The sequence below is a fragment of the Tenrec ecaudatus genome, chromosome 16 (genome assembly GCF_050624435.1).
Source record: "Tenrec ecaudatus isolate mTenEca1 chromosome 16, mTenEca1.hap1, whole genome shotgun sequence".
In the NCBI taxonomy this organism is placed as follows: domain Eukaryota; kingdom Metazoa; phylum Chordata; class Mammalia; order Afrosoricida; family Tenrecidae; genus Tenrec; species Tenrec ecaudatus.
In genome coordinates this window covers 72,219,917-72,247,640 of record NC_134545.1, presented here as the reverse complement: position 1 = coordinate 72,247,640, position 27,724 = coordinate 72,219,917, and the positions used below count along the sequence as shown (strand labels likewise).

The following is a 27,724-nucleotide window of genomic DNA, read 5'->3' as shown; positions in this document are numbered from 1 at the left end:
CCATGCATGGAAACAGGTAGCCGTTTTTGCCCTCCACGGATAAGTAGCCACTGCTGAGGTGAAAGGTGTGGGTGGTGGGGTTTGTGGAGCGAAACAAAACCAAACCCACAGCTGCTCCTAAGAACCAGTGGAATTCCAGGGACACATTGAGAATAGGGTCTACTACTCCTTTGAGACCAAGGGAACAAGTTAGGCAGCTTCATCTCCTTAAGTGCTGGAAGAAAGGAGGAAGGAAGACAGGTTAAATCCTTAGGCAATGAAATCCTGAGGGGAGGCCCGGCATTACCAGAGCTTGGTTGAGACTGTCACTCACTGGAGAGCACATTTGAAAAATCACGAACAAGAGCAAACAGCCTCTTATTCAGGGTCTTCGGAGCACGGCTGCGGCTGAGCGTCTCCCATCACCCAGGGACAAAGCCATGGCCGTCAGGTGGCCAACCAAGACCCAGTGCTGCTACTAGTAGAAAAGACTCAGCCTTTGTTTTGAGAAATTTATTCAAATGTGACCAAGTTGTACATAGAAATTGTCATTTGTGCGAAAGCAGAAGAGCAGTTTTAAATATATTAAGAAATCACAATCTATATTGGTTAAGGCACTAATCCAGTCTCATGTGTTCAATAAATACACAGTTGTTTAAAAAGGCAGCAGTGAGCGCCTCTGGTGAAATGAGGCGCGGCATGACAGAATCAGAGTCGCTTTACTTTGCTGCGGCCATTAGGTGTGCTTTGTCCACCACAGAACCCTCAGGAGCTAACGAGCGTTTCTCTGTTTTAACAAGGTACAAGGAACAAAAATATACAGAGATCACAGTTTTGTCTTTTTTTGTCTACAGCAAGACTGATGTATAACAGACACTGTCGCTTCATAGATTCCTTGGCATCAATGAGTGACAGAAAAGGTACAGGGCTTCTCTCCCAGAGGAAAAAGGCCATCTAAAGTTGTAGGTCTCAGAACAGCTACAGTCTTGGGAAAAGTCCCCCCCCCCCCCCTGCAATAAATTCAGCCAAGCTTAGAAAACAAGACCTTTCTGTCTCTACGGAGGCTGCTTTGTAAGTGCCCTGTAGTCAAGGAGCTTTGTTCTGCAGCTGAGGCGAAGCAGACAAAGCAGCAACTGGGCACCAGGTATATGTGCCCTCGTTTGGTTCCACTATCAAAGCCTGTCGCACAGAGTAGGCACATTTGTGAAATGAAAAGGGTGGGACTTGCTCTTTTCTGGGGGCCTAACCCAGTAGTTCCAGCCCCCTGCGAGTCTCTGATGGTGGTGATGTTTTTGGTTACAGCTGCCCCTGCACAGGGTACAATGACCACAGCAAAGCGAACACTCACCTTCCCACCACATCACACCCGAAGTCCTTCCATCAAAGCACTCAACACCAAAGGGCCATTTTATTGCCCTTAGGCGCCTCACAAAAGGCCGCCACCGCCTCCTCCTCAGACAGAGGGCAGCACGAGGTTGCATAGATTTCTGAGGTTCAATTCACATTTTCATATATTTGGTTTCTACAGTGGGGTTTTACACTTCAACAAAGATTAGACGGGAAGGCTGTGTGTACAGGCATGAGGTAAAACATGAGCAAGGATCTTGACATGAGCCATACCTCATAGGTGAGAATTCCTCTTCGTTTATTTCTTTTTCTTTTCTTTCCTGATGAGTTGGAGGAAGAGGCGGCTCCTCTAACTTCCTTTACTATTGGTCTATTACCATTCCCCTACTTAAGATATGGGCTCTGATTCGACTTAAGAAAATAAAATAAAATTCATATTGACTTTAAATTACAGACACACTGTTGGCCTCGTTCTGAAACAGTAACTTGCAAATCAGCTCACTGAGAAGCAATTAAATAGAAAGCATCTAACCACAAAAATAGAAAAGAGAATCAAAGAGCACTTTAAAAAGAAACTCTGGAGCCACGGGCACTTAGTTGTTCTTTTCCAGGGACTGGTAGTAATCCGTCAGGACTTTCCAGGCTTTGGGCGCCATGAAGCCATCTGGGGGGTTCTCTCCATCCCGGGCGAGCTTCCTCATCCGAGTTCCTGAGATGAAGTCAAACTCATTGTGCCTGTCGGAAGGTGGCAACAGAGAACTCAGCGCAGGTAAATGACAGCCACCTGAAGGATTCCTCAGTTAGGCTATGAGTTCTACATCGGGTTCCCGTGTACAGAAGAATCACCCGGGGACCCCTAAGAACCACTGGGTGAGCTTGCTCAACTGTAGCGTTCATTCAGCACGTCAGGGAGGAAAGGGTATTCCCCGCAGGGGTTTCAACCAAAACAAACCCCTGGTTCTGAGGTCCACATTTTCACTTGAAGTGAAATATTGCACCTTCTTCCAAAACGGGGCACTTCAGTAACAGAACTTGCGGAATTAAAAAGGGAAATGCGATCAACTGCTGGAAAACTCCATCACATCTGGGAAAATAGAACCTGTTGCCAGTGAGCTAATTCTGACTGAGAGTGAAATGACAGGACAGGGTTTCCAAAGCTGTGAAGCTTTAGCAAAGTAGACTGTCACATCTTTCTCCTGTAGAACAACTGGTGGGTTTGAAGAAGGGACTTCTCAGTTAACATGGAAGGCCAGCAAAATCAGAAGAAACCCTCCGTGAGATGGATTGACTGCAGTGAGTGCCATCATACCAAGGATCAGGAAGATGGCAACGTTTCATTCTGTTCTACAATAGGAGTCGGCTGACTCAAAGGCAACACAGACGCGCTCCGGATTTACTATGCCCCGACTCTGTTCAAGGAAGTCTCTTGAGGCTGGAGACTGCCTCCTTCTCTCTGCCTACGGTGAGCTCTGAGCATGGGGAGGGCACCATAAGAACGTCCTTCCCAATGTGGCCCTTAAAGAAAAGTTTTTATTGAGCATTTACTCTATGCAAGACACTAGGTTCCAACTTCAAATAACTTTAAGAGATACAAGAGGTAGAAGACCAGGTCTTACTTCTCATGGGCTTCTCATCCCAGTGAAGAACACACAGGCATGGACAGGAGAGCCTAATGTTTTCTTTTTTGTTTTTTAATTGTTTTATTAGGGGCTCATACAACTCTTATCCCAATCCATACATACATCAATTGTGTAAAGCACATTCATTGCCCTCATCATTCTCAAAACATTTGCTCTCCACCTAAACCCCTGGCATCAGCTCCTCATTTTTCCCCTCGCTCCCCCTCCCACATGAACCCTTGATAATTTATAAATTATTATTTTATCATATCGTTCCCTGTCCGACGTCTTCCTTCACCCACTTTTCTGTTGTCCTTACCCCAGGGAGGAGGTCACATGTAGATCCTTGTAATTGGTTCCCCCTTTCCAACCCACCCTCTCTCTACCCTCCCAGTATTGCCACTCACACCACTGGTCCTGAAGGGATCATCCTCCCTGGATTCCCTGCCTTTCCAGTTCCTGTCTGTACCAGTGTACATCCTCTGGTCTAGCTAGATTTGTAAGGTAGAATTGGAATCATGATAATGGGGGTGGGGGTGGGGGGGTGAAGCAGCATGTAGGAACTAAAGGAAAGTATTGTTTCATCATTGCTACATCGCACCCTGACTGGCTTGTCTCCTCCCCGAGACTCTTCTGTAAGGGGATGTCCATTGGCCTACAAATGGGCGTTGGGTCTCCACTCCGCACTCCCCCCTCATTCACTATGGTAAGATTTTTTTGTTCTGATGATGCCTGATACCCGCTCCCTTCGACAGGCTGGTGTGCTTCTTCCATGCGGGTAGCCTAATGTTTTCAAAGGGCCCAAATGTTGCCTCACCATTCCAGTTTACAAAGCTGGCAGAAGGGGTTTCCTCAGGAATACCTACTTTGCTGGATCGTAGAAGTCCATGGCTCTTTTGACTTTGTTGTAGGCAGCCACGCGGAAGGGAATGATTTCCACCGAGGTAAGGCCTGGGGCCATGCTCAAGACCTTGCCTCCATGGGTGGGCTCATACAGGTCTTTCTTGGTCTCAGGGTGGGGCATTCCTGCAGGGTCCCGGCCAACAATGTAGAAGTTGGCACCTGCAATCATCCGGGCCCTGCAGTGCCACTGGACCTAGGAAACATGACATAAGAGGTAATCTTCTAGTCATGAATTACTGGCCCCTGTCCACCAAGACACTTATTTTCTGTTTGCAGAGGAATTCAGTGAAGTGAGTCAACTAGAAATGACAAGGAAGGTACTCAGCTGTCTAAAACTGCAGGTGCCCTTCTTTGGGGCCTTACTTGGTCATTCGGTTGTAAGATAGGCGTTTTTAAACAAAAAAAAAAAAAACTCTCCCCACTTATATTTCCTCCTCTCCTCTCCAAACAGATGACCAGACTGGCAACATTCAGACCTTAACTGTTCTCCAAGATTATGCGGATTACACTTTCCTGTTCCTCCCTACCCAGAATCATCACAGTTTAAGGGGGACCACAAACTCTAACATCTGTTCCTATTAGCAACAGGGAGCTAATAGCCTTGCGTGTGCAGACATGGATTGCAGTTCAACACAGCACTGAGAATTCAAAATGAACTGCCTTCTTTATAGGGCAGATATGATGGCCAGAGGAGCTAGGAGCCTGGAGTTTTGATCTCATTGGAAGGGGATTCATTAAACTCAGTCTGGGGAAGCCCAAAGGCTTGGGCCCTTTCAATCCCCCAAACTGCTCATGCCAGTCTCCCACACTGCAGGTGCGGAGGGACAAAGAGCACTCTGGCACGATGGGTTCCCTGTGTGGTGATAACGAGGGACACCACTCTTGTGAAGGCATCTTTTCCTCCCCTCGCCGCTCACAGGCATGTGAATCACTTGGAATGCGACTGAAGTCGGCTTGGTGGAATTTGCCCTGTGACCCAGGTAAGCGGCTTTCCGCATCCCGTTAACCCGGCAACCCTCATACAAAGGCAATGCACACCAAGTTTGATGAGGTGTCTCTAGCATTCTTTCATGTATGTATTAAAGGGACACATAAGGAGCCCTGCTGGCCCAGTGGCTAAGCACTGAGCTGCCAATCCAAAGGTTCATGGTTGAAACCCATCCGAAGGCTCTGTAGGAGTTCCCATAGAGACCACAACCAAGAAAACCCCAGGGCCATTCTGCTCTGTCCCTGGCGTTGTTATGAGCTGACAAATAGACCCAAGGGCATCTAACAACAACAGATGGAATCAGAGCTAAGATGGAAAAATCAGAGTGAGCAGATGATTGCAGATCTGTAGTGATCCAGTTGCTCTTTTATCTTTGACTCCGGGCCCCTGCAATCCTGCGTCCTCACCTCAGTGGGGCCAGCATACAACATGGGGGAGGGGAAGATGGCCACGATGGTGGACTTGGGATCCAAGACCCCTTCCTCAAGCACAGCTGCATGCTGCTTCATCCTCCAGTCGAGGGGCACATCATCGTCCTTGGTCCAGCCACCCAGGGGGTGTAACAGGAGGACAGGGTGCTTATAACCCCTCTCCAGGAGCCGACGGCGGGTGTCTTGCATCAGCAGGGCGTGGCCATTGTGGACGGGATTGCGCAACTGGAATGCAAACACAGCATCTAGGGACAGAAAGCAGAAAAGCCCAAGTGAGGGAAGGCATGGGCTCACAGTGAGCCACGGCTCTATTTGTTGGCTACCGCCTTCATTGAACACACTTGCTTTTGACGAGCAGCTGCAGAATACACGCAGGGCATTAGGAACGCCCCAAGACCCAGCAACTGAGCCCCGGAGCCCGAATGGGGAGCCTGACTCAGAAATGGCAGCTTTTGCCACATGGCCTTTCCTGCCCATGAAGATGTAGGCAGGGCTCAGCGCGCATCCTCCGGTCCTGCAAGGCTTTCAACAGTGCACAGAGGGGGAAAATGATTTCACTGTCACTTTCAGGAAGTTTTCGGAAGTATGAGGGGACTTCTACAAGTTTGTGGGCACATTCCATGATCTCTGGCTGCTACTTTCCCACCAAATTTTGGAAGCCCTCCTAGACTCCACATAGTAACCTGAACCCCTGAGCACCTTCAATTTCTTTTCTGATCCTGAAAGGCAATTAGTATATAAGCATTACAGAAAAGTTGAAACATGCAGCTAAGCCTAAAATATACAGAAAAACCATCCATAATACTGTTGTCACTTCCCTGTCCCCTTTTTCCAAATGTAGAGTAAAAAAATGAAAATCTCCCATTTCCTCTGGATCCAGCTCCAGCCCCATAGTCTGAAGCCCCTGATTTCTGCAACCGTGTGCACATACTGCCATCGTCTTCTCTGCTTCTACACATACAAGTAGGTTACAGGTTTAAATGGTCTTGTTTTATGTCTCCAAACGGGAGTATGTGATAGCATACTACCCAGCAACTTGCACTTGTGTTGGGTAAGTAAGTACATCTTAGGCCTCTTTCTGTGTCAGTGCAGATGTTTAACTGCTGCCTAGTATTTAACACATGGGTGTAGAATGATTTGACTAAAATTGTTTTCAGATCAACTAAACCCAGTGCCATTGAGTCGATGGTGTCAGCTCCTAGCCTCCCTAGAAGACAGAGCAGAACTGCTGCCCTGAATACTGGCAGGGGCAGAAAGCTTCATCTTTCTCTCTTGGATCAGCTGATGGAATCAAACTGCCCACCTTGAGGTTAGCTGCCCAACACATAACCCGCCGGACCACCGTCGGTTCTTTGTAGCCTTAGTTCTTTCATCAGAAAGCACCTTTCAGTCTTATGACCCTGGTGGCAGTAAGTTACTCATTGGGCTGCTAACCATGAGGTCAGCAATTCAAAACCACCAGCAGCTTCTCGGGAGAGAGATGAGGCTGTCTTGGAAACCCAAGGGGCAGTTCTAGTCTCTTCTGTAGGGTTGTCTGAGTTAGAATTGACTCGATGGCACTGAGTTTGGAGTTTGATTTGAGGGTCAACCAACTGGCTGGAGCCTACTTACCAGCATGCATTTCTTTACATTTCTGTTTCAGTTCCAGAGGCGTCAAGCGGTATTGGTCCAGCCCATCATTCCACCTGATTCTCTCCAGCACCTGAAGGTCTCCACCAACCAGCCAATCACCACTCTCCATCACCATCTAGAAGGAACATTCATAAAATGAGTAATACTGATTTCTGTCTCATTTGAATATTTTCTTTTAATTGCTGGCTCCATCTGGAGCTGTTGCTGGTGACAGCAGCCCTGCTAACCAGGGACAGGACAGTCCCTCACAAGAGTGACCTGGTTCAAACCATCCATGGTGCTGAGGTTGAGAGAGCCTGGAGCAAAGGGAGGTTGATGAGGCAAGTGACTTGGTTGTGCTGCCACAGCTTCATCTCGAAGGCCTGTGCTCAGGTCAATCATTGAACAAGACTTGTCAACCTGTACCCGTACATTGGCTCAGTCCACACGGCTTAGAATTACCATTGCGCCATCGGATGCTGTTGAGTTGATTGCAACTCAAAGCTACCCCCATGGGACAGGATAGAACAGAGGCTTTTCTGAGTTATCATATTTCTGGGAGCAGAATGCCGGGTCTTTCCTCCATGGGCTCTTCAGTGCGTTCTAATTGTGAGCCTTTCAGGGAGCAGCCAAGTGCTTGAACATTCATAATGCCCTGAACCCCCAAGGCCACTACCACCAAATCGATTCCAACTCATACCTATGGGGTAAAGGATATCCAAGATAGTCTATCTGTATCAGTTGGTGGGTTTGAACCCTGGACCCTGCAGTGAGCAGCCCAATGTATAACAAAGGATAACAACAAGGCTTCTTACAGCACCAACCAAAGACCCAACTAAAACCACTGCCGTGGAGTTGGTCCCAACTCTTTGCACCCCTATGGGTGCCATCGAGTCTATTCCAACTCATAGCGACCCTATACAGGGTTTCCAGGAAGACAAAAAATTTTAGGATCATTTTGGGGGGTTCTTAAAACAATCCATACATCTATTGCATCAAGCATATTTGTACATATGTTGCCATCATTATTTTCTAAACATTTGCTTTCATTTGAGCCTTGGAATCAACTCCTTTCCCCCTCCCTCTCCCCCTCCATGCTTGTGAACTCTTGCTAAATTATAGATTAATATTTTCTTTTTTAAACATCATTTTATTGGGGCTCATACAGCACTTATCACGATCCATCCATCCATCCATCCATCGTGACAAGCGCATTTCTACACTTGTTGTCTTCCTCATTTTCAAAACTGTTTATTTCTACCTGAGCCCTTGGTTATTAGCTCTCATCCCCCCCCCTGCCCCCTCACCCTCCCTTCCTCCCAAACTCTTGGTCATTTATAAATTGTAATTATTTTTTCATGTCTTACACTGTCCGATGTCTCCCTTCACCCACTTTTCTGTTGTCCATTCCCCAGGGAAGGGATTATATGTAGATCATTGTGATCAGTTCCTTGTTTCTCCCTCCACCTTCCCCTTCCCTTCCTGGTATCGCTACTCTCATTGGTCCTGATGGGTTTATCTGTTCTGGATTCCCTGGGTTTCCAGCTCTTTGTACCTGTGTACATGCTCTGGTCTAGTCAGATTTGTAAGGCAGAACTGGAATCATGATAGTGGGGAGGGAGGAAGCATGAAAGATCTAGAGGAAAGTTGTATGTTTCATCAGTGCTGTACTGCACCCTGACTTGCTTGTCATCTCCTGTCTCCTGTGACCCTTCAGTAAGGGGCTGTTCAATTGTCTACAGATGGGCTTTGGGTTCCCACTCTGCACCCACCCCCCTCATTTACAATGATATGATGTTTTGTTCTGGGTCTTTGATGCCTGATACCTAATCCCTTCAACACCTCGTGATCACACAGGCTGGTATGCTTCTTCCAAGCGGATTTGTTGCTTCTCAGCTAGATGGCCACTTGTTTATCTTCAAGCCTTTAAGACCCCAGATGCTATATCTTTTGATAGCCAGGCACCATCAGTTTTCTTCACCACATTTGTTTATGCACCTACTTTGTCTTCAGCGATCATGTCGGGAAGGTGAACATCATGGAATGCCAGGTTATTAGAACAAAGTGTTCTTGCATTGAGGGAGTGTTTGAGTAGAGGCCCAACGTTTGTCTGTTGCCTTGATACTTGACATATAAATGTGTACATAGATTCCCCTACTGTTATATATAAATATATTAACATGTACATGCCTGTATTTAGACCTCTATAAATGCCCTTTGCCTCCTATTTTTTCCTCTCTTTCTTTTTACGTTCCTCTTGTCCCACTTCGGCCTTCATTTGGGGTTCAGTAATTCCTCTTGGTTACAATGCCTTTGCTCAAGCCCTACCAGGCATCCTACACCTTCCTTGCCATCAATTTTAGATCACTTGTTATACCCTTGTCCCTGAGTTTGTTAACACCCACTTCCTTTCCTTGCCTCCCCTCTCCCACATTCCCCTGGAACCATCAGTCCCATTATTTCTTCTCTGGATTGTTTATCCCATCTATCCTATCTATATAGACACGCAGAGGCAATAATAAGCACAAAAACAAGAAAGAGCAAAACAAAACAACAAAAGAAAACCCCAAAACCAAACAACAACAGAAAAATCCAACAACAACAAAAAAGAAAAGCCTATAAATAGTTCCAGGTCTGTTTGTTGACCTTTAGCAGTGTTTTCTGGTCAAGTCTGATGGGGTGCCATGCCCTGGCCCCAAAGTCTATTTTTGGTATTCCTTGGGGACTTCGTTGCTTTGCTTCCCTTGCTGCTCTGTTACATTCCCTTAGCATTTTCCCCCGGTGTGGTGGGGTCAGATCAGGTACAATTCCCACACTGTGCCTCCAGTGTTGTCCCTCATAGGGCTATGGGTCAGCGAGGGTCATCTTGTCTGGTGGTGGGACTGGCCCTATGGTTCTGTGTCCACTGGCTGCTCTGATCAGGAATATTGTCCTTGGGGCTTGGTGGGCCAGGATGTGCTCCACTCTTCCTTCTTCCCTCTTTTTGCTCCTGTGTGTTCTGATCAGACAGCCCCTCTCCCTGAGCTATAGCTCCAGGGCTGTCCTCTGTAGTGCATTCTTCTGGGAGGGGAGAGGGGTATGCACAGAGTTGGGATTGGGGCTGGCCCCGCAGACCTCTCTCTTGGTACCTGCTTCATGCTGGTATGTTATATTCACATCTTGGCACCCCGGGTTGAAGTCTGGTTTGTTATTATATTCATATTTCACACTGACTGATATTTCCCTTCCCCCACGGTTTCTTTCTCCCTCCTCTCCCCACCTTTCCCCTACCCTCCTGGTATCGCAATCCCATTTCTATTCCTTAGGGGTATATCTGACCTGGAGTCTGTGTTGTGAGCTCGTATCTGTACTTGTGTACATGCTCCAGTTTAGTCCAGGACCCCAGAAAGGCAGGACTGGGGTCAGGATAGTGCAGGGTGGTGAAGCCTCAAAGAACCAGAGGAGTATTATGTGTTTCATTGGTGCTACAGCACACCCTGGTTGACTCATCCCTTCCTTGTGACCCTCTGTGAAGGGATGTATCCTATTGTCTACAGATGGGTTTTGGGTCTCTGCTCCAAACACCCTCGTTCTCAACAATATGTTTGCTTTGGGTCTTCTGATGCTGGTACCTGATCCTGTCAACACTTCATAATGACATAGGCTAGTGTGCTTCTTCCATGTGGTCTTGTTTCTTCTCTGCTAGATGACCACTTGCTTTATCTTTTGATAGTTGGGCACCATCAGCTTTCTTCATCACACTTTTTTGTGCACCCATTTTGCTTTCAGCAATTGTGTCAGGAGGGTGTGCATCACAGAATGCCAGGTTGTTAGAACAATGTGTTCTTGTGTTAAGGGAAGGTTTGACCAGAGGCTCAAAGTCCATCTACTTCCTCCATGCAGTGCCATATAAATATTTATATATAGGTCAATACCACTCGTTTTATGAATTAATGTATTTACATATGTACATACCTGTGTTTATAACTCTATCCATAGCTTTGCTTTCTACATCTTTCCTGTTTCCTTTTCCTTCCTCCTGCCCTACCATCATGCTCACCCTTCTTCTGCCTCTTAGTAATTCGTCTCAGCTAGATTGCTGTTTCTTCCACACCCCAAGGATCTCTACGTTCTTCTTGTTGATTTCAATTCCACAGTTGTTTCCCTGCCTATGGCGTTGCTTGCTCACCGCTCCCTTCCCCGACTCCTCATTCTGTTGCTTTCTCCTCGGGCTTGCTTCCCATGCCTATCTTATATCGGTAGGCAAACAAAAAATAATGTAGGCAATATAAAAATAAAACAAAAGATTGAATAAAAAGAAGAGAAAAAGAAAAATATATGTATATAAAAATAATAGCTAGCAAAAAAAAGAAAAAGTATAGCTAATTCCAGGACTGTCTGCTGACCTTTATGGCTATCTCTCCACTGGTCCTGGGGAGTTCCAGGACCTGCCCCTCCTAACCTGAAGTCTATTTCGGGCTCCACTGGAGCCTTGTGGCTTGGCTTTGCTCACATTGCTGATATGCCATGTTCCCTTTTGGGTTCGCCCCGCCGTGGGGGTTCAGACTGGACTTACTCCCTGCTGTGTGGCCCTGTATCCCCAATATTGGCCACTGTCACGATATGCTCCAGAGCTGTTGTCATCCCTAAAGTGCTCTCTGTGCCTTAGCAGCTCCATGCAGGGATGTCGTCCTTGGGGCTTGGTGTGCCAATATGGGCTCTAGACCCTCACACTCTCTTTTTCCTTCTTGGCTTGCTTCAGTGTGGGCAAGGCATGTCGGCCCCTCTTTCTAACCTGTAGGTTTAGTGTTGTCCTGAGTTGAATGAACTCTGTAGTGCAGTGACTAATTTTGGACACTAGGGGCTATCCTATATTAGTCTATGGATGAGTGATGGCCTGCTGAACTAATTCCGTTTACCAATGTTCCTGTTGGAAAAGACATATTGGAACCCCCAACTGTGGTCCAGCTATCAGAAGGATGTCCATGGTCTGCCTTCTGCCTAGTGTACCAAGCATTGTGGCCTAGTAGTCCCCACCCCTTGCAAGCCTTTTGGGACATGCAGGAGAGGCGTCGCAGGCAGGGAGTTGGTAGAATTGGACACACTCATGAGAACAAGTTACAGGTTTTGAGAATCTAGTGAGGAGTCAACAGGAATCCTGGTGGTGTAGTGAGTTACATGTTGGGCGGTTATCCACAAGGTCAGCAGTTTGAATCCATCAGCTGTCTCTCATGAGAAACATGAGCATTTCAGTTCCCATAAAAAGTCACAGCCTTAGAAACCCAAAGGGCAGTCTTACTTTACCCCATAGACTCGTTAGGAGTCAAAACTGACTGATCATTGTACGTTAGGCTTTGTGTTGCTAACCACAAAGTAGATGGTTCAAACCCCACCTCTACTCCTTGGTAGAAAGAGGAGGCTGTCTGCTCCCATGAAGATGTATGGCCTCAGAACCGCTATGCAGAGTCCGTGTGAGTCAGCATCGGTTCCGTGGCAGTGGGTTTGGTTTGGGTTTGAGCGAGGCAGGAGAAAAGGAGACTGGGCTTGGAATCACGGGCCACAGCAGAGTCCCAAACGCAGGAGCAGAGGAGCTCCACCAGCAGCACGAGGACCACGGAAGCTCTGGTGAACAGTCTCAAACAGGGCAAGGGGGTAAAGATGTAAAAGAGATCCTGGAGAGGGTGGAGGAATGTGTCCACTGAGAGCGGGGGGAGGAGCAGCTGAGGAAGTAAGAGAGAGAAGGAAGACACATGAGAGGGGGGGGTGCGGGTGACGAGCTTCGAGTAAAAGCAGGTCATGATGAAATGACTCAGAGAAAGGATGTGAGAAAGACAACAGAGATTCTGATCCAAGGGACAGGTGAGGAATAGGTATTTCTTTACGGAAGAGCGAGCACAGCCCCAGGACAGTGCTGTGGTGAGGAACGTTGGCGTTCGTGTCTACTAAATGCCCTCACAGTCAAACAGAAGGAGTGCTTTAACTGTCGCTAGCAAAGCCAGGCCCGAACCTAGGAGTCTTGAGTGAGGCTGTTTCTCCCACTGCACCTGCTTCTCAGGTTGCTTTGCAGCATTACCTTGACAGGGATTCCCAGTGTTGGCATTTAGTATGTGCCCCACCCTGGGCTTGCTGGAGATTTGATGGGAAGCAAGAAAATGTGGTCCTTGGCCTCGCGGATGGCGAGGTATGGCAAAGAGTGCAAATGGGTTGTCATACCACCGGAAGCCATGATAAAGAAGGGAAGCACAAAGTACACCGGGAGTACAGAAATCAGGCATTCCGCCAGGCTCACGGGGCCTGGCAGAAAGGCTGACTTCTTAAAGGAGTACGGACGGTGAGCAGGCATAGAGGCCCTCGGTCAAAGACCTAGCAAGAGCGTGCACGGTCAACGACCAGCTCAGATGAAAACCCCTCCAGAGTCCTTACCCCGCAGACCTAAACATTGTTCTGAGGACTAAAGAAGAAGAAGTAAAACGGAAGTGGACTTGGATTCTTGAGTGACATAAGGTTCCTTTCAAACATGGAAAGAAGCCAGCGAAGAAGAAGATAGACCAGCTCGGAATGACTGGAGGGGGGGAGATGCTGGCTGACGGTGGTGAGTGGATACGCGATGTCACGTCTTTGCAAGCGTGCCCACAGCAAGACTGAGCAGAAGGTCCTCGCTGCAGAATGGGGAACAGTGGGGAGAGAAGTTAGACTAGGGGCAGGGAGTGGATGGAACAAGTTAGATCACAAACGAAGTAGACAAACTCAAGAGACCCCTGAGGAGGCCAAAGTCTCAGGACTTGATGGTTGTTACGATTGAAATGGAAGAAAAAAGAAGCAAGAATGGCATCCAGGCCTTGGGCACAGACCCATCTCAGATGGGGGAGCTAGTACAAGTCTGGAGAGAGGATGGTGTGTTAGCCTGGGTAGACTAGAGAAACAAATTCATAAACACATATATGTATACAAGGGAGAGGTTTACATACAAGAGCAATTGAACATTGAGAAAACATCCCAAACGAGTCTAGTCCAAGGCCTGATATTAGTCCTTATGTGATAGCAATCTATAAAGTCCTCTTCAGACTCACAAAACACATGCAATGAAGCCAATTGCAGGGCAGTCACAAGCCAGTGGGTGGAAAGTCTTTGGGTCCAGTGGCGTTGTGAGAATCCCAGCGCTGGCAGGGGCCTCTGTGGCTTCTCCAGCTTCAGAGGTCTGGTTGCATCCATGTGGCTTGTCTTCTGCAATGTCTCCCAGGGAGTAGCAGAGAGAGAGGAAGTCCCAGATTTCCCAGAATTCTTAAGAGAAGGCCATCCCCACACAGAAGTCTCATTGGCTGTCTCCAGACTGACAGCCTAGACTCCACCCCTACACTCTTTATCCTTAAGTTGACGCCAGACTAGGTGACTACCACGGATGGGAAGGTTGAGTTTGAGGTGCTCACAGAGATATCTAAGTAGAACCATCCAGAAAACTGTTGGGTATACTGCAGATAATCATCTAATACAATGGTTCTCGGCCTTAACAGCACAGCAGCACGCTGGGTGGCTCTAAAATCCCCAAATGCCCGATCCAGCCCTAAAACCAATTCACTCAGAATCCACTGGGGTGAAATCTAGCCCACATTATTTTTTTTATTACCTTCATGTTAACGTTTATTATCTTTAGCTACCTAAATACCACTTGACCATAACCATCCACCCTATCTCGAGGTTTAAACTACTTTTTAGGCTGATTATTTTGGTGGCCATACCCAACATTTTGTCCTTATCAGTATTGACAACATGTCTAAAATCTCAAGACAAGCATTCCATTCTTTAAACAAACAAATATGTTCTCCAACTTCCTTTGTTCTCATAGCAAAATGTTATTTTACCTCTCTGAAACTTTAAATTAATTGCTTCCATCCTCTGTTTCGTGTTCTGCATGACTCTTGGATTGTCTACTGTCTTTCCTTTGCTTCTTTAAAAGGTTAGTCCATTGTTTATTATTATGATCAACTCCTTAACAATATTTCTTTCTTAAAAATCATTTTATTAGGGGCTCATACAACTCATCACAATCCATACATATATCCATTGTGTCAAGCACATTTGTATATTTGTTGCCATCATCATTCTCAAAACATTTTCTTTCTACTTGAGCCCTTGGTATCAGCTTCTCCTTTTCCCCTTCCCTCCCTCATGAAACTTTGATAATTTATATATTATTTTTTTCATGTCTTACACTGTCTGATGTCTCCCTTCACCCACTTTTCTGCTATCTGTCCCCCAGGGAAGGGGTTATAGGTAGATCCTGTGATCAGATCCCCTTTCCTCCCCCACCTTTCCCTTCCCCTCCTGGTATCGCTATTCTTATTATTGGTCCCGAGGGGTTTATCTGTCCTGGATTCCCTGTGTTTCTATCTCTTATCTGTACCCATGTACATTCTCTGGTCTAGCCGGATTTGTAAAGCAGAATCGGGATCATAATAGTGGGGGGTAGGATGCATGAAAGAGCTAGAGGATAGTTGTATGTTTCTTTGGTGCTATACTGCACCCTGACTGGCTCGGCTCCTCCCCGCAACCCTTCTGTAAGTGGATGTCCAGATGGGCTTGGGGGTTTCCACTCCGTACATCACCTCATTCAGATTAACTTTTTTGTTCCTTGATGGCTGATACCTGATCTTATCAACACCTCATGATCACACAGGCTGGTGTGCTTCTTCCATGTGGGCTTTGTTGCTTCTCAGTTAGATGGCTGCTTGTTTATCTTCAAGCTTTTAAAACCCCAGATGCTATATCTTTTGATAGCCGGGTACCATCAGCTTTCTTCACCACATTTGCTTATGCACCCGCTTTGTCTTCAGCAATAGTGTTTGGAAGGTAAGCATCATGGAATACCAGGTTATTAGAACAAAGTGTTCTTGCATTGAGGGAGTACTTGAGTAGAGGCCCAATGTTCATCTGCTACCTTAATACTAAACCTATAAATATATGCACATAGATCTATTTCCCCATCATCATATATATTTACACATGTACATGCCTGTATTTAGACCTCTATAAATGCCCTTTACCATCTAGTTCTTTCCTCTACTTCTTTTTACTTTCCTCTTGTCCCGCTGTCATGCTAAGCTTTCATTTGGGTTTCAGTAATCCCTCTCCATTACATCACCCTTGATCAAGCCCTACCAGGCCTTCTAAATCCTCCTCCCCATTGATGTTTGGATCACTTGTTCCCTTTTTCCTGGGTTTATTACCACCCACTTCCTTTCCCCCTTCTTCCTCTCTATCAGTCCTCTTGTTTTCTCCTCTGGATTGTTTATCTCACCTATCTTATCTAGATAGACATGCAGAGATAATAATATAAACGAAAACCAAGACAGCAAAACAAAACAACAACAAAAAAACAAATGACAAAATAAAAAAAAAGAAAAGCCTGTAAATAGTTCAAGATCTGTTTGCTGACCTTTTGGAGTGTTTTCCCGTTGAGTCTAATGGGGTGACATGGGGATTTCGTTGCTCTGTTCCCCTTGCTGTTCTGTTACACACCCTTAGTGTTTTGCCTCAGTGTGGTAGGGTCAGATCCTGCACAAATCCTGCACTGTGTCTCCACTGCTGTCCCCAGTAGCGCTATAAATCAGTGGTGGAGGTCATGTCTCTTAGTGGGGCCGGCCCTATGGTCCTCTCTGTGCATTGGCTGCTCTGAGTGGGAATTATCATCCTCAGGACTTGGTGGGCCAGGATGTGCTCCACTCTCTTCCTCCCCCTTCATGTGCTCCTGTGTGCTCTGATCAGACATGTCCCTCTCCCTGAGCTGTAGCTTTAAAGTCCCCAAGGTGGTTCAATCAATCTGACAGGCCACGTAGCCTTCCCTGTGGCCCCAAGGGATTAGGAAACTCTCAGTTCTTGTTCTTCGCTGTAAAGTTGTACCCTGTTGTCTTGTTTTCTGCGGCTGTCAAATGGCAACAGTGATTCTCAGCTACTTCAGAAGATACTTTGAGAAATTGTTATTATTTGGAGAAGCTTTGAGAGCCCTGAATGAAAGGCAACCAGGCTTATCCAAGCATTCATTTAGCAAGTTTGCTCCTCCTCCTGATTTCATCTGTGATCAGTACACATCATGCCAATTCGTTTCTGGGGAGAGGACAGGGATGCCGGGAGTGGAAATTCATGGGCAACTTCAGCCAGGAGCTATGTAACAGAGGCTGGTCGTTGCCTTGTGATTCTCACTACTTTTCATACATGTCCCTCCCAAGGCCACTAGGAAACACAAAGAGGTTTCTGATTTATTTTAGAAGGCAGAGTGTTTCTTAGAAACACCCACTTTAAAGAATTTCTGTAAGTTTGCAAAGTTGTGGTGGGTTTTTTAAGTACATGCAAAGATTCTGTGTCCCAATAAAACCCATGTTTTGTGCATCTGGACAACGCACTCCTGACAATCCAAGTGTGTTGCCATAGGGTGAGCGGCCTTCTGCTGGGTTCTCCACAGCCTAGCTTCTCTCCATCACCTAATGGGTCAGTCACTGACAGTGTGGTCAAGGTCACCAACTCTGCTCCTGCTCTCCCTGATGTCTAGCAGGCACTGAGTTCCAATGCTAAAACCCTTTTTGAGGCAAAATGCAAAGAAATAATGGCTTAAACACTTCCTCCTTTTGTGTGCGGCCCCCGGTTCTTTTTGAGTGGGCTGTGTGGTTGCACTCCTGGGGAGATCTGAGCTGACATAGTGAAAGGCCAGTCGTCTTTGGGGCATTGGGTAAGATAAGATCCCAAACAGATATAATCACTACCAGGAAAAGAATGAAACAAAGGCTTAATTCCTGCCCCTCCCGCCCCCACCCCACCCGGCCCCCAGAACATGATATTCCTCCAAGAGATCTGAGTGTAGCAATTTTAAAGATGCTGACAGCCTCTTTGTGGAAAATGGCTCAGAGGGCTTTGATCTGGATGTGCCCAAGATTAAAGATGATTATCTGTGGGATGGAGAACTACATTCAATAAACAGGAAAAACAGCTTTGCTTGCCCATTGATTTCTTGCGCTCAGATAGAGATGACCCAGAGGTCACCAGCAGGTGTCTTGACATGGTTCTTGCTATGTTGGAACCCTTCACAACCCCCACACCCCACCCCTACCCCCAAAAAACATAAGGCAAAAAGTTTCTGATGAGGTTTACTCCTCACCCAACTCACAGGGTGACAGGCGGGGAAGAGCATTAGATGCTTATTTACATGTGGCCACTGTCTTTTTTACGTGAGACCTTGGTGACAGGATTCTTGCCTCCTGTGCCGTAGACCCAAGGTTGCTTCCCTTCCAGGGCACCTTAAACACAGCCACCCACCTGTCTGTCTGTGGAGGCTTGTGTGTCGCTGTGATGCTGGACCGGGTTCTGTGGAGCTTCCAGACTAACGTGGATCAGTGAGGAAAGCTAGGTGACCTACTTCTGAAAACAAGCCAACGAAAACCCTTGTGAGGTGCCATCAATTCGGTCCTGACTCATGGGGACCCCTGTAAACAGCATGAAGCACCACCCAGTCTTGCACCGTCCTCACGATGGCGCCCCTGTCTGAGCCCGGCTTCTAGGAGCATTGTTGGTGGGTGCAAACAAGACACAATCCCTGGAGGCTTCAATCTCCTCAGTTTTCATGAGGTTACCTATTGGCCTAGGTGTGAGGATGTTTTTTAAAAAGGAACAATTTCTCTTTAATAACCGGACAGAACTTCACAATATGAAGATTCAAATGTATTCCCTTTAAAAGAGACGCTACCGCGATTCCCTCATAAAGCCACGATCGCAGGCAGAGTTTCAAAGAGTCCATGTGGTAGCAGTGCTTCCAGGCGCCCACACTGCGCAGCGGTGTGAGGATTTTCGTTTTCTTTCCATTGAGCTGTTATCCACACGAAGGATGCAATCCTCGATCTTCATCAGCAAGTGCTTCAAGCCCTCCTCATTTTCGGCAAGTAAAGTTGTGTCATCTACATATTGCATGCTGTTAGGAAGCCTTCCTCCCATCCTGATACCTCACTCTTCTTTACATAATTCAGCTGCTTCTACTATTTGCTCAACATGCAGACTGAATAATTAAGGCCAGAGAATGCAACCTGTCTTAATTTTAAACCAGGCTGGAGTCCCTTGTTCTGTTTGCACAACCGCCCTTGACCCACCTGCAGTTAACAAAGTGGTAAGGTCTTTTAAATGACCTCATACTTTCTTCACCTATGATGTTCTCAATGTCCTCCCGCAGCCAGCGGGCCATCTGTCACTAGTGTTCAATGTCTCAAATCTTTTCTTGAACCTGAAGTGGGACAGACTCAAGGTCATGGTTTGTCTCTCGTGGTCTTTTCTTCAGCTTCAGTAAATGAGAAATTGATGGTCTGTCCCCAGTCAGCCCCTGACCTGGTTCTAGCTACTGATGTTGAGCTTCTCCAGGATCTCTTCCCACAGATACAATCAATTTGATTTCTGTGTACTCCACCTGAAGAAAGCCACGTGTATTGTCCCCCTTTGCATTGTTGAACATAAGTATTTTGTAACAAATGTATCCAGCAGTCATTGGTCTTGCAAAAATCTATCATGCATCTCCAGCTTCATTTCTAGCACCAACACCATATTTTCCAACTACTGTTCCTTCTTTCTTTCCAACTTTTGCTTTCTGTGGTAGTTACATAATCTGTTGTGGTGGTAGTTAGATAATCTGGTGTCAATTTGGGACTTTAGAGGACTAAGATTTGAATGGGGTGGAGTCTAGTCTGTCAATTAGCATGGTCTTGTCCTGATAATTCTGGGAACTCCAGTATTTCCTCTGTGGAGCCTGAAGACACTTCTCTCTCTCTGTTCACTCCCTTGGAGACGCTCTACTGACAAGATACCTGGCACTATGCTGATAGACCCTGTGCCCTGGGAATTGGAGAAGCCAGTGTTGAGATGCTTACAACGCCATTGGATCCAAAAACTCTCTACCCACTGGCCTGTGATTGCCCTGCATCTGGCATCATTGCATGTGTTTTGTGAGTCTGAAGAGGACTTTATATATTGGTATTGGACATATGGACTAATATTGGACTTATAGACTCGATCTGGACTGGACTGGGATGTTTCCTCAATATTCAACTGCTCTTGTATACAAACCTCTTTCTTATTCACATGAGTCTCTATGAATTTGTTTCTCTAGTCGACCCAGACTAATACAGTTGTCAATTTGAGACTTAAGAGTGAAGGGGTGGAGTTTAGCCTATCAATCAGGTCACAGTTTGATGACCTCATTTGGAGACATTAAGGAGATAAATAGCTTGTTGGAGGCAGGACACATGCTCACTCCCTGTGAGGCATTACTGATGACCAGCCTGACGGAGCTACACTGATGCAGCCAGAGCCCTGGAGCTGGAGAAGCTACGTGGAGATCCACACCAGCATTAAAATGCATCTACTGCCACTGGATCCACAAGACTTTCCATCCACTGGCCTGTGATCTTCCTGCATTTGGCGTCATCACATGTGTTTCGTGAATCTGAGGAGGACTTTAGATATTGGTATTGGACATATGGGCTAGTATTGGACTTTTAGACTTAATCTGGACTGGACTGGGATGTTTTCTCAATATTCAATTGCTCTTATATATAAAGCCTTTTCTTATATGAGTGTCCATGAATTTGTTTCTCTAGTCAACATGAACTAAGACACCTTGCAATTGTGGTCTCTTTTTTTTGCATCCAGTGCTCTATATTTTCCCTGTTGGGAAACACATCATACCCAGCAACGTCATAACCCCCTCTCCAGGCACACAATTAGAAATTACAATGGACTCAGAAGAGTTTAAATCTGTTTTTTGCCTTTAGATCAACTTCAGATGTACCTAATCAGATTTTTTTTTTTCAATCTGAAAAATAATCACTGAAACTGTGTGACACTTTAGAAGATTCATCTAAGATCTGGTTCATTCCCTCTCACAACTCTGCCACTCTCTGTGCTGATTTATCTTTCCAGAAAGGATCTCACTGACCCTGAATTATCTGGGGCTCTGAGCTTTCTTTCTGGGTGTCGGGCCCAGGCTGCATGACGGAAAGGGTTTTCCCTGTGCATCATTTTCAAGATGTACAAGGTTGTAAGCTCTGGCTTTGTTTCTGTGAAAAGCAACCTTTTCTGCAAGTCAAATGTATGAGATGGACCCCTGTGGGTGACTTTTCCCTGGTCCAGTGGTCGCCATGCGGAGAAAGGATCAACCACTTCATAACCAGAGAACTCGAGACCCTCTGGGTCAGTCCTCAAGCAAAGAGACATTTCTGCGCTGCTTTTCAAACAGATTCCCCAAGGTAAGACCTATCAAACCTCCCTCTAGAAATGCTCCCCCCGCCCCTTTCCATCCAATCCCAGTTATTCTAACTCCTTGAAGAGTAAAAAATAGTCATTCTTGTCCTGAGCTGAAATGGAACTAGAACAGTCTTCGAAAGGGTTTGAAGCTTACTTTGATATGGGGGTGTTTCACACACGTTGTCCCCCACACCCGGGAGCAACGTTCCTCTTTCCGGTGTTCGAAGAATTCGGGGTCTCGCAAGATCGCCACCTGCCGTCCGTCGTGCACCAGCACCAGCTTGCTGCTCCCCTCCAGGCGCTGCTTCTCCTCCGTGGACAGGGGCAGGACGATGGGGACGCTCAGGTTGATCACGCCATCTGTGGAAAGAGGCACGGAGGCGTGAACGGAGGACACGAAGCTTTGCCTCCAGTGTGGACAATGCCCTTTCCAAACACATCCTGCAGAAGGCGCACGGCCGAAATCGAGTATGTTTGTGGGCTGTAAGAGTTTGAGCGAGGAAATCCTTCTGAGGCTTCTCAACGTACAAGATGGGCCCGGTTGGAAACATTCTTTGGGGACCAGGAGGGTGTCGCTTCTGGGGTCCCTTTCTAACGCTTGATTCCGACCTCAATAAATCATGGAGCTCAAATGTCTTTAAAAGCCCAAGTCAAAGGATGCTTGCTAAATTAAACCCAAACCAAACCTTGTCTTTCTTGAAAATGATCCTTTTAACAACATTGGGCATGTCTCAACTCAACAACATACTGAGTTGAAAAGAAAAAATAAAATTAGAAAATTAACATACACCAATAGGACCCAAATCAAGCCACTGTCCTCATACTGTTTGCTCCCTGGGTCCACTGGCAATGTAAGAGTTAAACTAGGGACCAATTGTCTCACTGCTCTTAGAATAGTGGTCTTGCTATCTCAACTACAATGGAGCTCCACTAGCCAAAAGGTGGAAGGGTGTGGAAAGATAAAGATAACATAAAGTTCATTTAGAAAAGCACATGAATTTTCTTGGACAAACAGATACCTCTCACCTTTGTGTGGAGTCTCAGACTTTAAAAGAAACTTAAAACAAACAGGTTCTCTGGTTTCTCAGTATACAACACAATGAGTTAGAAGGAACGGAATGTGTTCAGAGAAGTTACATCTACAGCAGCAATAAATGTGAAATGACAGCTTGACTGCAGGGAAGAGACAGGAAATCTATTAAAAAACAGACAGGCACACAGTCAGAGGCATTGGGAGGGGGTCACTTGGAGTAGGGGACAACCATTCCATGGGCCTCCGAGGTCCGGGCACACCAACAAGTGAAAGTCCAGCTTAATAATTGGCATTCCTAATGATATCCAGTCACTTAAAACACGTTGCCTTGATGGACAAAATGTATACTTCCTTTTGTAGTTGGGGATTCAAGAGAATAAAATTTGATTCCCTCGAAACAATTTAGTAATGATTCTATGTAATGTGAAAGTCAGTAATTACACAACTGTGCCCTCTTTCCCCCCACCCCACCCCAACTGATCATAATAGTGCCTTAACATTCTGACAAATGCATCAATCTGTCAATCATAGGAGAGAAAAATGGGGGTCCTGAGGGTAAGTATTTAACACAAAAGAACATAGGGAACAATTTTTGGGGGTGTGTGAGTGGAGCATTCCCGTGTTTGAGACTTAGAAGGAATGCACGGAAGGCCAGCAAAGGAAACAATAAACTCTAGGACTACACTTTCAGGGATCATTTCTATAGTTTGTAAAGAAAACATTAAACTCTAGGACTACACTTTCAGGGATCATTTCTATAGTTTTTAAAGAAAACATTAAACTCCATCGGAGGACATTTACCACAGAGTAATGACAGCAATTCAATGCACCTTCCAAAAGCAAACATTTAGAACCCCTCTGGTAAAGTTATGGATTCTGTTTCTCTGGGGGCATAAAGCGACACCCTCTAGAATATAGGAACCTCGAATTCTCCAGACCTGTCACTTGCCACTTTTCATACACATCTCCATCGCTACAGGAATATAGGCTATAAAGAATGCCATAGGACAGAGACAGGGACTGCCGACAGGAAAGAAATCGCACCTATCATGAAAGCTTGCAGCCTGCTCTGTTTTACAAGCCCTAAGTAGGATGTGGTGTACAGAAAGTCAGGCCTTAATGGGTTTTCCCATTCAATGAATTTGTTCATTTAAAAGTCTATGGACCATAAGGGCAATCCAGTTGTAAAACTCTTCTTGATATGATTGAACTATTGAATTGTATGATATGTGGATCAAGTGCCAATAAAACTGTTTAAAAGAAGAAGACAAAGAAGACGAAGAAGAAGAACCCAAGCCCCACGCAGAACACACTCCTCCCATTACCACCTGTGCCGTTCCATTTCTCTGAGCTGATCCACTCCCCTGGGATGTGGAGTCCCTGGGAAGTGCAAATGGTTAACGGGCTCAGCTGCCAACAGAAGGGTTGGAGGTTCGAGTCCCAACAGAAGCACCTAGGAAGAAAGAACTAGTGATCGTCCACAAATTCATCCACTGAAACCCTGATGGAGCACAATTCCATCAGAAGCCCACGGAGCCACCACGAGTCAAAACCAATTGGCTGCAACAGGTTTCTCTGTGCTGCTTGGAGGAAGCATAGGTCCCTCGAGCTCCACATTCGTGCAGGTTTCTGATTGTTGGAAGGAGCCCGGGTGGCACGATGCTGGCAAGTTTTAACCAAAGATACCAGCAGTCGGAATCCACCTGATGCTCCATGGGAGAGAGTACTGGCAATGTGCTCCCTTACAGATTACAGCCATAGAAGCCCCATGGGCAGCTGTGCTCTGAGTCACAAGGATGCTGTGACTCAGAATCAACTCGAAGACAACCGACACCAATCATCATTCCTGTTGTCGATTCTGATTCACAGCACCCCCATGTGACCAACAACTGCGCCATAGGCTCTTCTTGGCTGTAATCTGTACAGAATTCAAACCATCCATGTTTCAATCAGCAGCCACGTGTGAAATGCTGCATCACCCACCCTCCTTGGTCTATGATGAAAAATTAAGCCACTGCACTTTCTTGTTAAGGAAAAGGGAGAGGGCTAACGAAGACAAGAACCTTCAGGGATACGGATATTCCTTTTAGAACCCATGCTTTCTGTGGACTGTGTCCTCACCACACTGCTGAAAGAAAATACAGACCAGGTAAATACAGACCAGCTGTTGTGCCTTGGATCGCTGCTTGCAGACCTTTAAGACCTAAAGCACGATGCAACGGGGAGGGAGGACAGGAAGTGCTGGACACATCATTAGGCCAATTAATTGGGATGCCCCATGAAAGCATGATCCCAAGCCCACACACCAAGGAACCACATCCCATGAGGTGTTCGGGCTTAAGCAACCACACCTGCTACTCTTTTGTTGTTATTGTGTAAGGATATAAGGATAAGCCAAGAAATATTGCTATGAAATCATCAAAACCTTTACTCAATAAAAAACATCAAAATGTCAAGTTATGGTTTCCTGACATAGCCTCAAGCAAAATCCACCCACATAAACAGGAGGTGTTTCTATTTCTCTAATCTTTCCCCCCAAGAGTTCTCCCCTCTTCAGTTCATACCACAGTACCAAAATCGCAGTTTTGGTATCTTACAGGTTTTCCAATGGTACTCATTTGAAATGGTTTTAGAACTTGGGGAACAAAAAGAAGGCCGGAGAGGCACGATCAGGGTTGTAGGGTGGGTGAGGTAAGGAGTCCAAAGAAAGCCTCGTAAGATCCCCCTGGAGAAGGAGCGAGTACATTGTCGTACTTGAAAGAAGTTTCTTGGTACAATTTTTCCAGGCGTTTTCCTTCCCATTTCAGTTTTCCATTTTTTAGAAACATGATCATCCTGTGTCCTTCAAGAAAATCTATCACGATTACCCCTTGGGAATCCTAAAATCACTCCCCATCACTATCTAAGCAGACTTTTTGGCTTTGAATCAAATTGGAAACCACTACTTTGGCTTCCCTTTTTTTCATGGCACCCTAAGGGGACGGAAACCAGTGTCTTACTGAGAGAGCCTGCCTGCAGCCACGCACTGATTTGGTAGACCCATGAAAAATTTTCTTGTATGAAATAAACCCATGCTTACTTGAATGGAAGCACTATCACGTATCTCTTGCCAATTCAACTTTTTACCTGTGTCCACCTTATTAATATCAACTACAATAATTGGCTGGGCAACCCTACCCCTAGTCATGGGGATTTTCCATCATTATTAGCCTCATTCCCATCCCTCCTCCCACACACCCCTGCATCGCATCCCAGGTCAACACGAATAAACTTCAAGCCTTTTCTTGTCTTTTTTATACGGGAAGTCATACAACATTGTCTTCTTTTCTGATTAACTTATTTAGCTTAGTACAATGTCTTCAAACTCCACTCATACTTTAAGCATGTAGCAAGACGTCATTTCACCTACTGGCTGCCTAGTATTCCACTGTATGCATGTACCACATTTTGTAAATTCATTCAGCTGTTGATGGGCATTTAGGCAAAATTCCAAGTTTTGACTATAGTACATAATGCTGCGATGAATACTGGTGTACAGCTCTCCTTTTGAGTCTTTGCTTCTAAATCTTTATGATATATACCTCAGCGTGGTATTACAGGTTTATATGGTAATCTAATTTTAGATTTTTTGAGGACCTAACTAGACTTTTTAATGAAGGAAAGACAATAATGAAAACAATTACTAATGATATCTTCAGAAAGATTAATGATATCTTCAGAATCTTTTCTTTCTGGCAAAATGCAGAATTTTATAGTTACAGCAAGTATATGTTTATTCCCAGTTCTACAACTATCGATTATTGCAACTTGAAATTAAATTCATGCATAATCACACATTGCAAACAAATGAAGTACAATTGTGCACAATCCAACCAGGTCTATCCACTTTAAATTGCATCTAAAACTGACTTTATGTAATCAATTATAAATACTTTATAAACTTGATAGAAAAATTTCCGTATTTGTGAAAGGACAACTTAATGGAAATGCTGAGTGGAGCGGATCATAAAAATCTTAAAAATATCATGAACAAAATGTGCAGGAATAATTTAGAAAAAAGTTTGCTTTTTCAGCCAAATACAGCATTCTAAACAACAGCTTCATCTGATCCAGATACTCCCTGTTATTTGGAACCCAATCAACAGAAAAATGTCATTTCTAACTGGTTGGATCATGAACTGATATCCATTGCAACTGGTTAATATAGATTGTTTTTAGTTGCATTCTTGACCATTTCTAATTAAGGTGACATCTAATTATAATAATATAACTACTTGGAAAGTGTTAAAGTACATACCAGGAAGGACCATGCCTAGAGAAATACAAACACAATTAAGAAGCATGTTTTTAGCTCTCTAACCAAATAATCTTAAAGCAGCAATGTCAAAGTACAAATTCCTATTATGCAACCTCACATAGACAACATAAAAACATTTTGAACTTTTTGCTGCGGCTAGATTGGGAAACAGAGGCTCTATGACAGCAAAAAACAGATGAAATAGAAGTTTTAAACAGTTGTTCAATATAGCCCCATTGTTCAGATGATTATCAGTTTTTAAATAATTATGCAAATAGCTCCTCCAACTTCAGCAAGAACTTGTCCCTTGCAAATATGTGATATTACAGCCAGGCTGTGGGAAGAGGTATAGATGCAAAATGCTCTTGAATATGTGTGTATTACAGAGTAGCTACATGCATGGAATACATACATGCATGTGTGAGGAGCACCTGCGCAATGCCTGAGACAATGCTGGGAAAAGTGCTGGGTAGATAGGCATTATGATGCTTGATAAGTAATCTCGGGTAAACCAAGGGTCTTTCTGAAATGCTATTTAATCTGTGAGATGAAAATCTCAAGTTGCAGGGCATTGGCAGTTATCACCTCGAGCTATGGAAAGAGGTCCTATTTTTTAATCAGTCTTTGAGCTCCGATTCTGGCTTTATGCCCTATTTTCCGAGCAGAGGCACAAGGCCAGAACACAAATTTCTTTCCCAAGAAAGAACATCTGATTTTTTTCCCCCTAAAAGACTGGCTCTCTGCTCAATATTACAAATTCAGTGTGACTCCACTACCACTCCCACGCTTGCTTTATGCAGCAGTCCCCAAGGCCCTAAAGTACACACGTTCCTTTGGTAGCCTCGGGCAGTTCTAGAAGGGTTTGGACGTTTTCTGAGTGCAGAATGCTTCCACTCAGCTTATGTCCAGAAAGGTCTTTTAATGTTCCAGTGCTGGAATGCAGTGGATGAAACCATGTTCATGTACTTCAGGTATGGGCGTGAACATCGACGTTCTAGCACCCACCAGTGGAAGCAGTTGCTACAGTAATAACCCTAGAGGAACCTGAAGAGTGGGAGGCCCCGTGGGTGTGTTAAACTCATTAATCCTGGCTACTCCAGGATGGTCTTTGGTGGACAGCAAGAGTGCTTCTGGGTACTGTGTTATGCACATGGATGGCAACAAAAGGCAGGTGGAGGTAAAACAGTCGGAAACGTCTCTTGGTTTTATGTGTAAGAAAAGAAATGTCCTTTTCAGTGGCTTAGGTTGTACGTATTTAAAAATCCT

The 27,724-nt window shown here is 45.4% G+C and overlaps 1 protein-coding gene across 1 annotated transcript in view; it reads right to left on the bottom strand.

Moving 5' to 3' along the window:
• Positions 1-477: 477 nt before the first annotated feature.
• The window catches only part of PAPSS2 (3'-phosphoadenosine 5'-phosphosulfate synthase 2), a 98,621-nt gene continuing 71,374 nt past the window's right edge, over positions 478-27,724 (bottom strand). The window contains exons 8-12 of the mRNA XM_075534573.1: positions 21,283-21,488; positions 6,879-7,014; positions 5,244-5,512; positions 3,812-4,041; positions 478-2,061 (exon numbers count right to left, since the gene is read on the bottom strand). Of these exons, the coding sequence (XP_075390688.1) occupies positions 1,920-2,061; positions 3,812-4,041; positions 5,244-5,512; positions 6,879-7,014; positions 21,283-21,488 (983 nt within the window). The 3' untranslated portion in view covers positions 478-1,919. The remainder of the gene's footprint in view (positions 2,062-3,811; positions 4,042-5,243; positions 5,513-6,878; positions 7,015-21,282; positions 21,489-27,724) is intronic.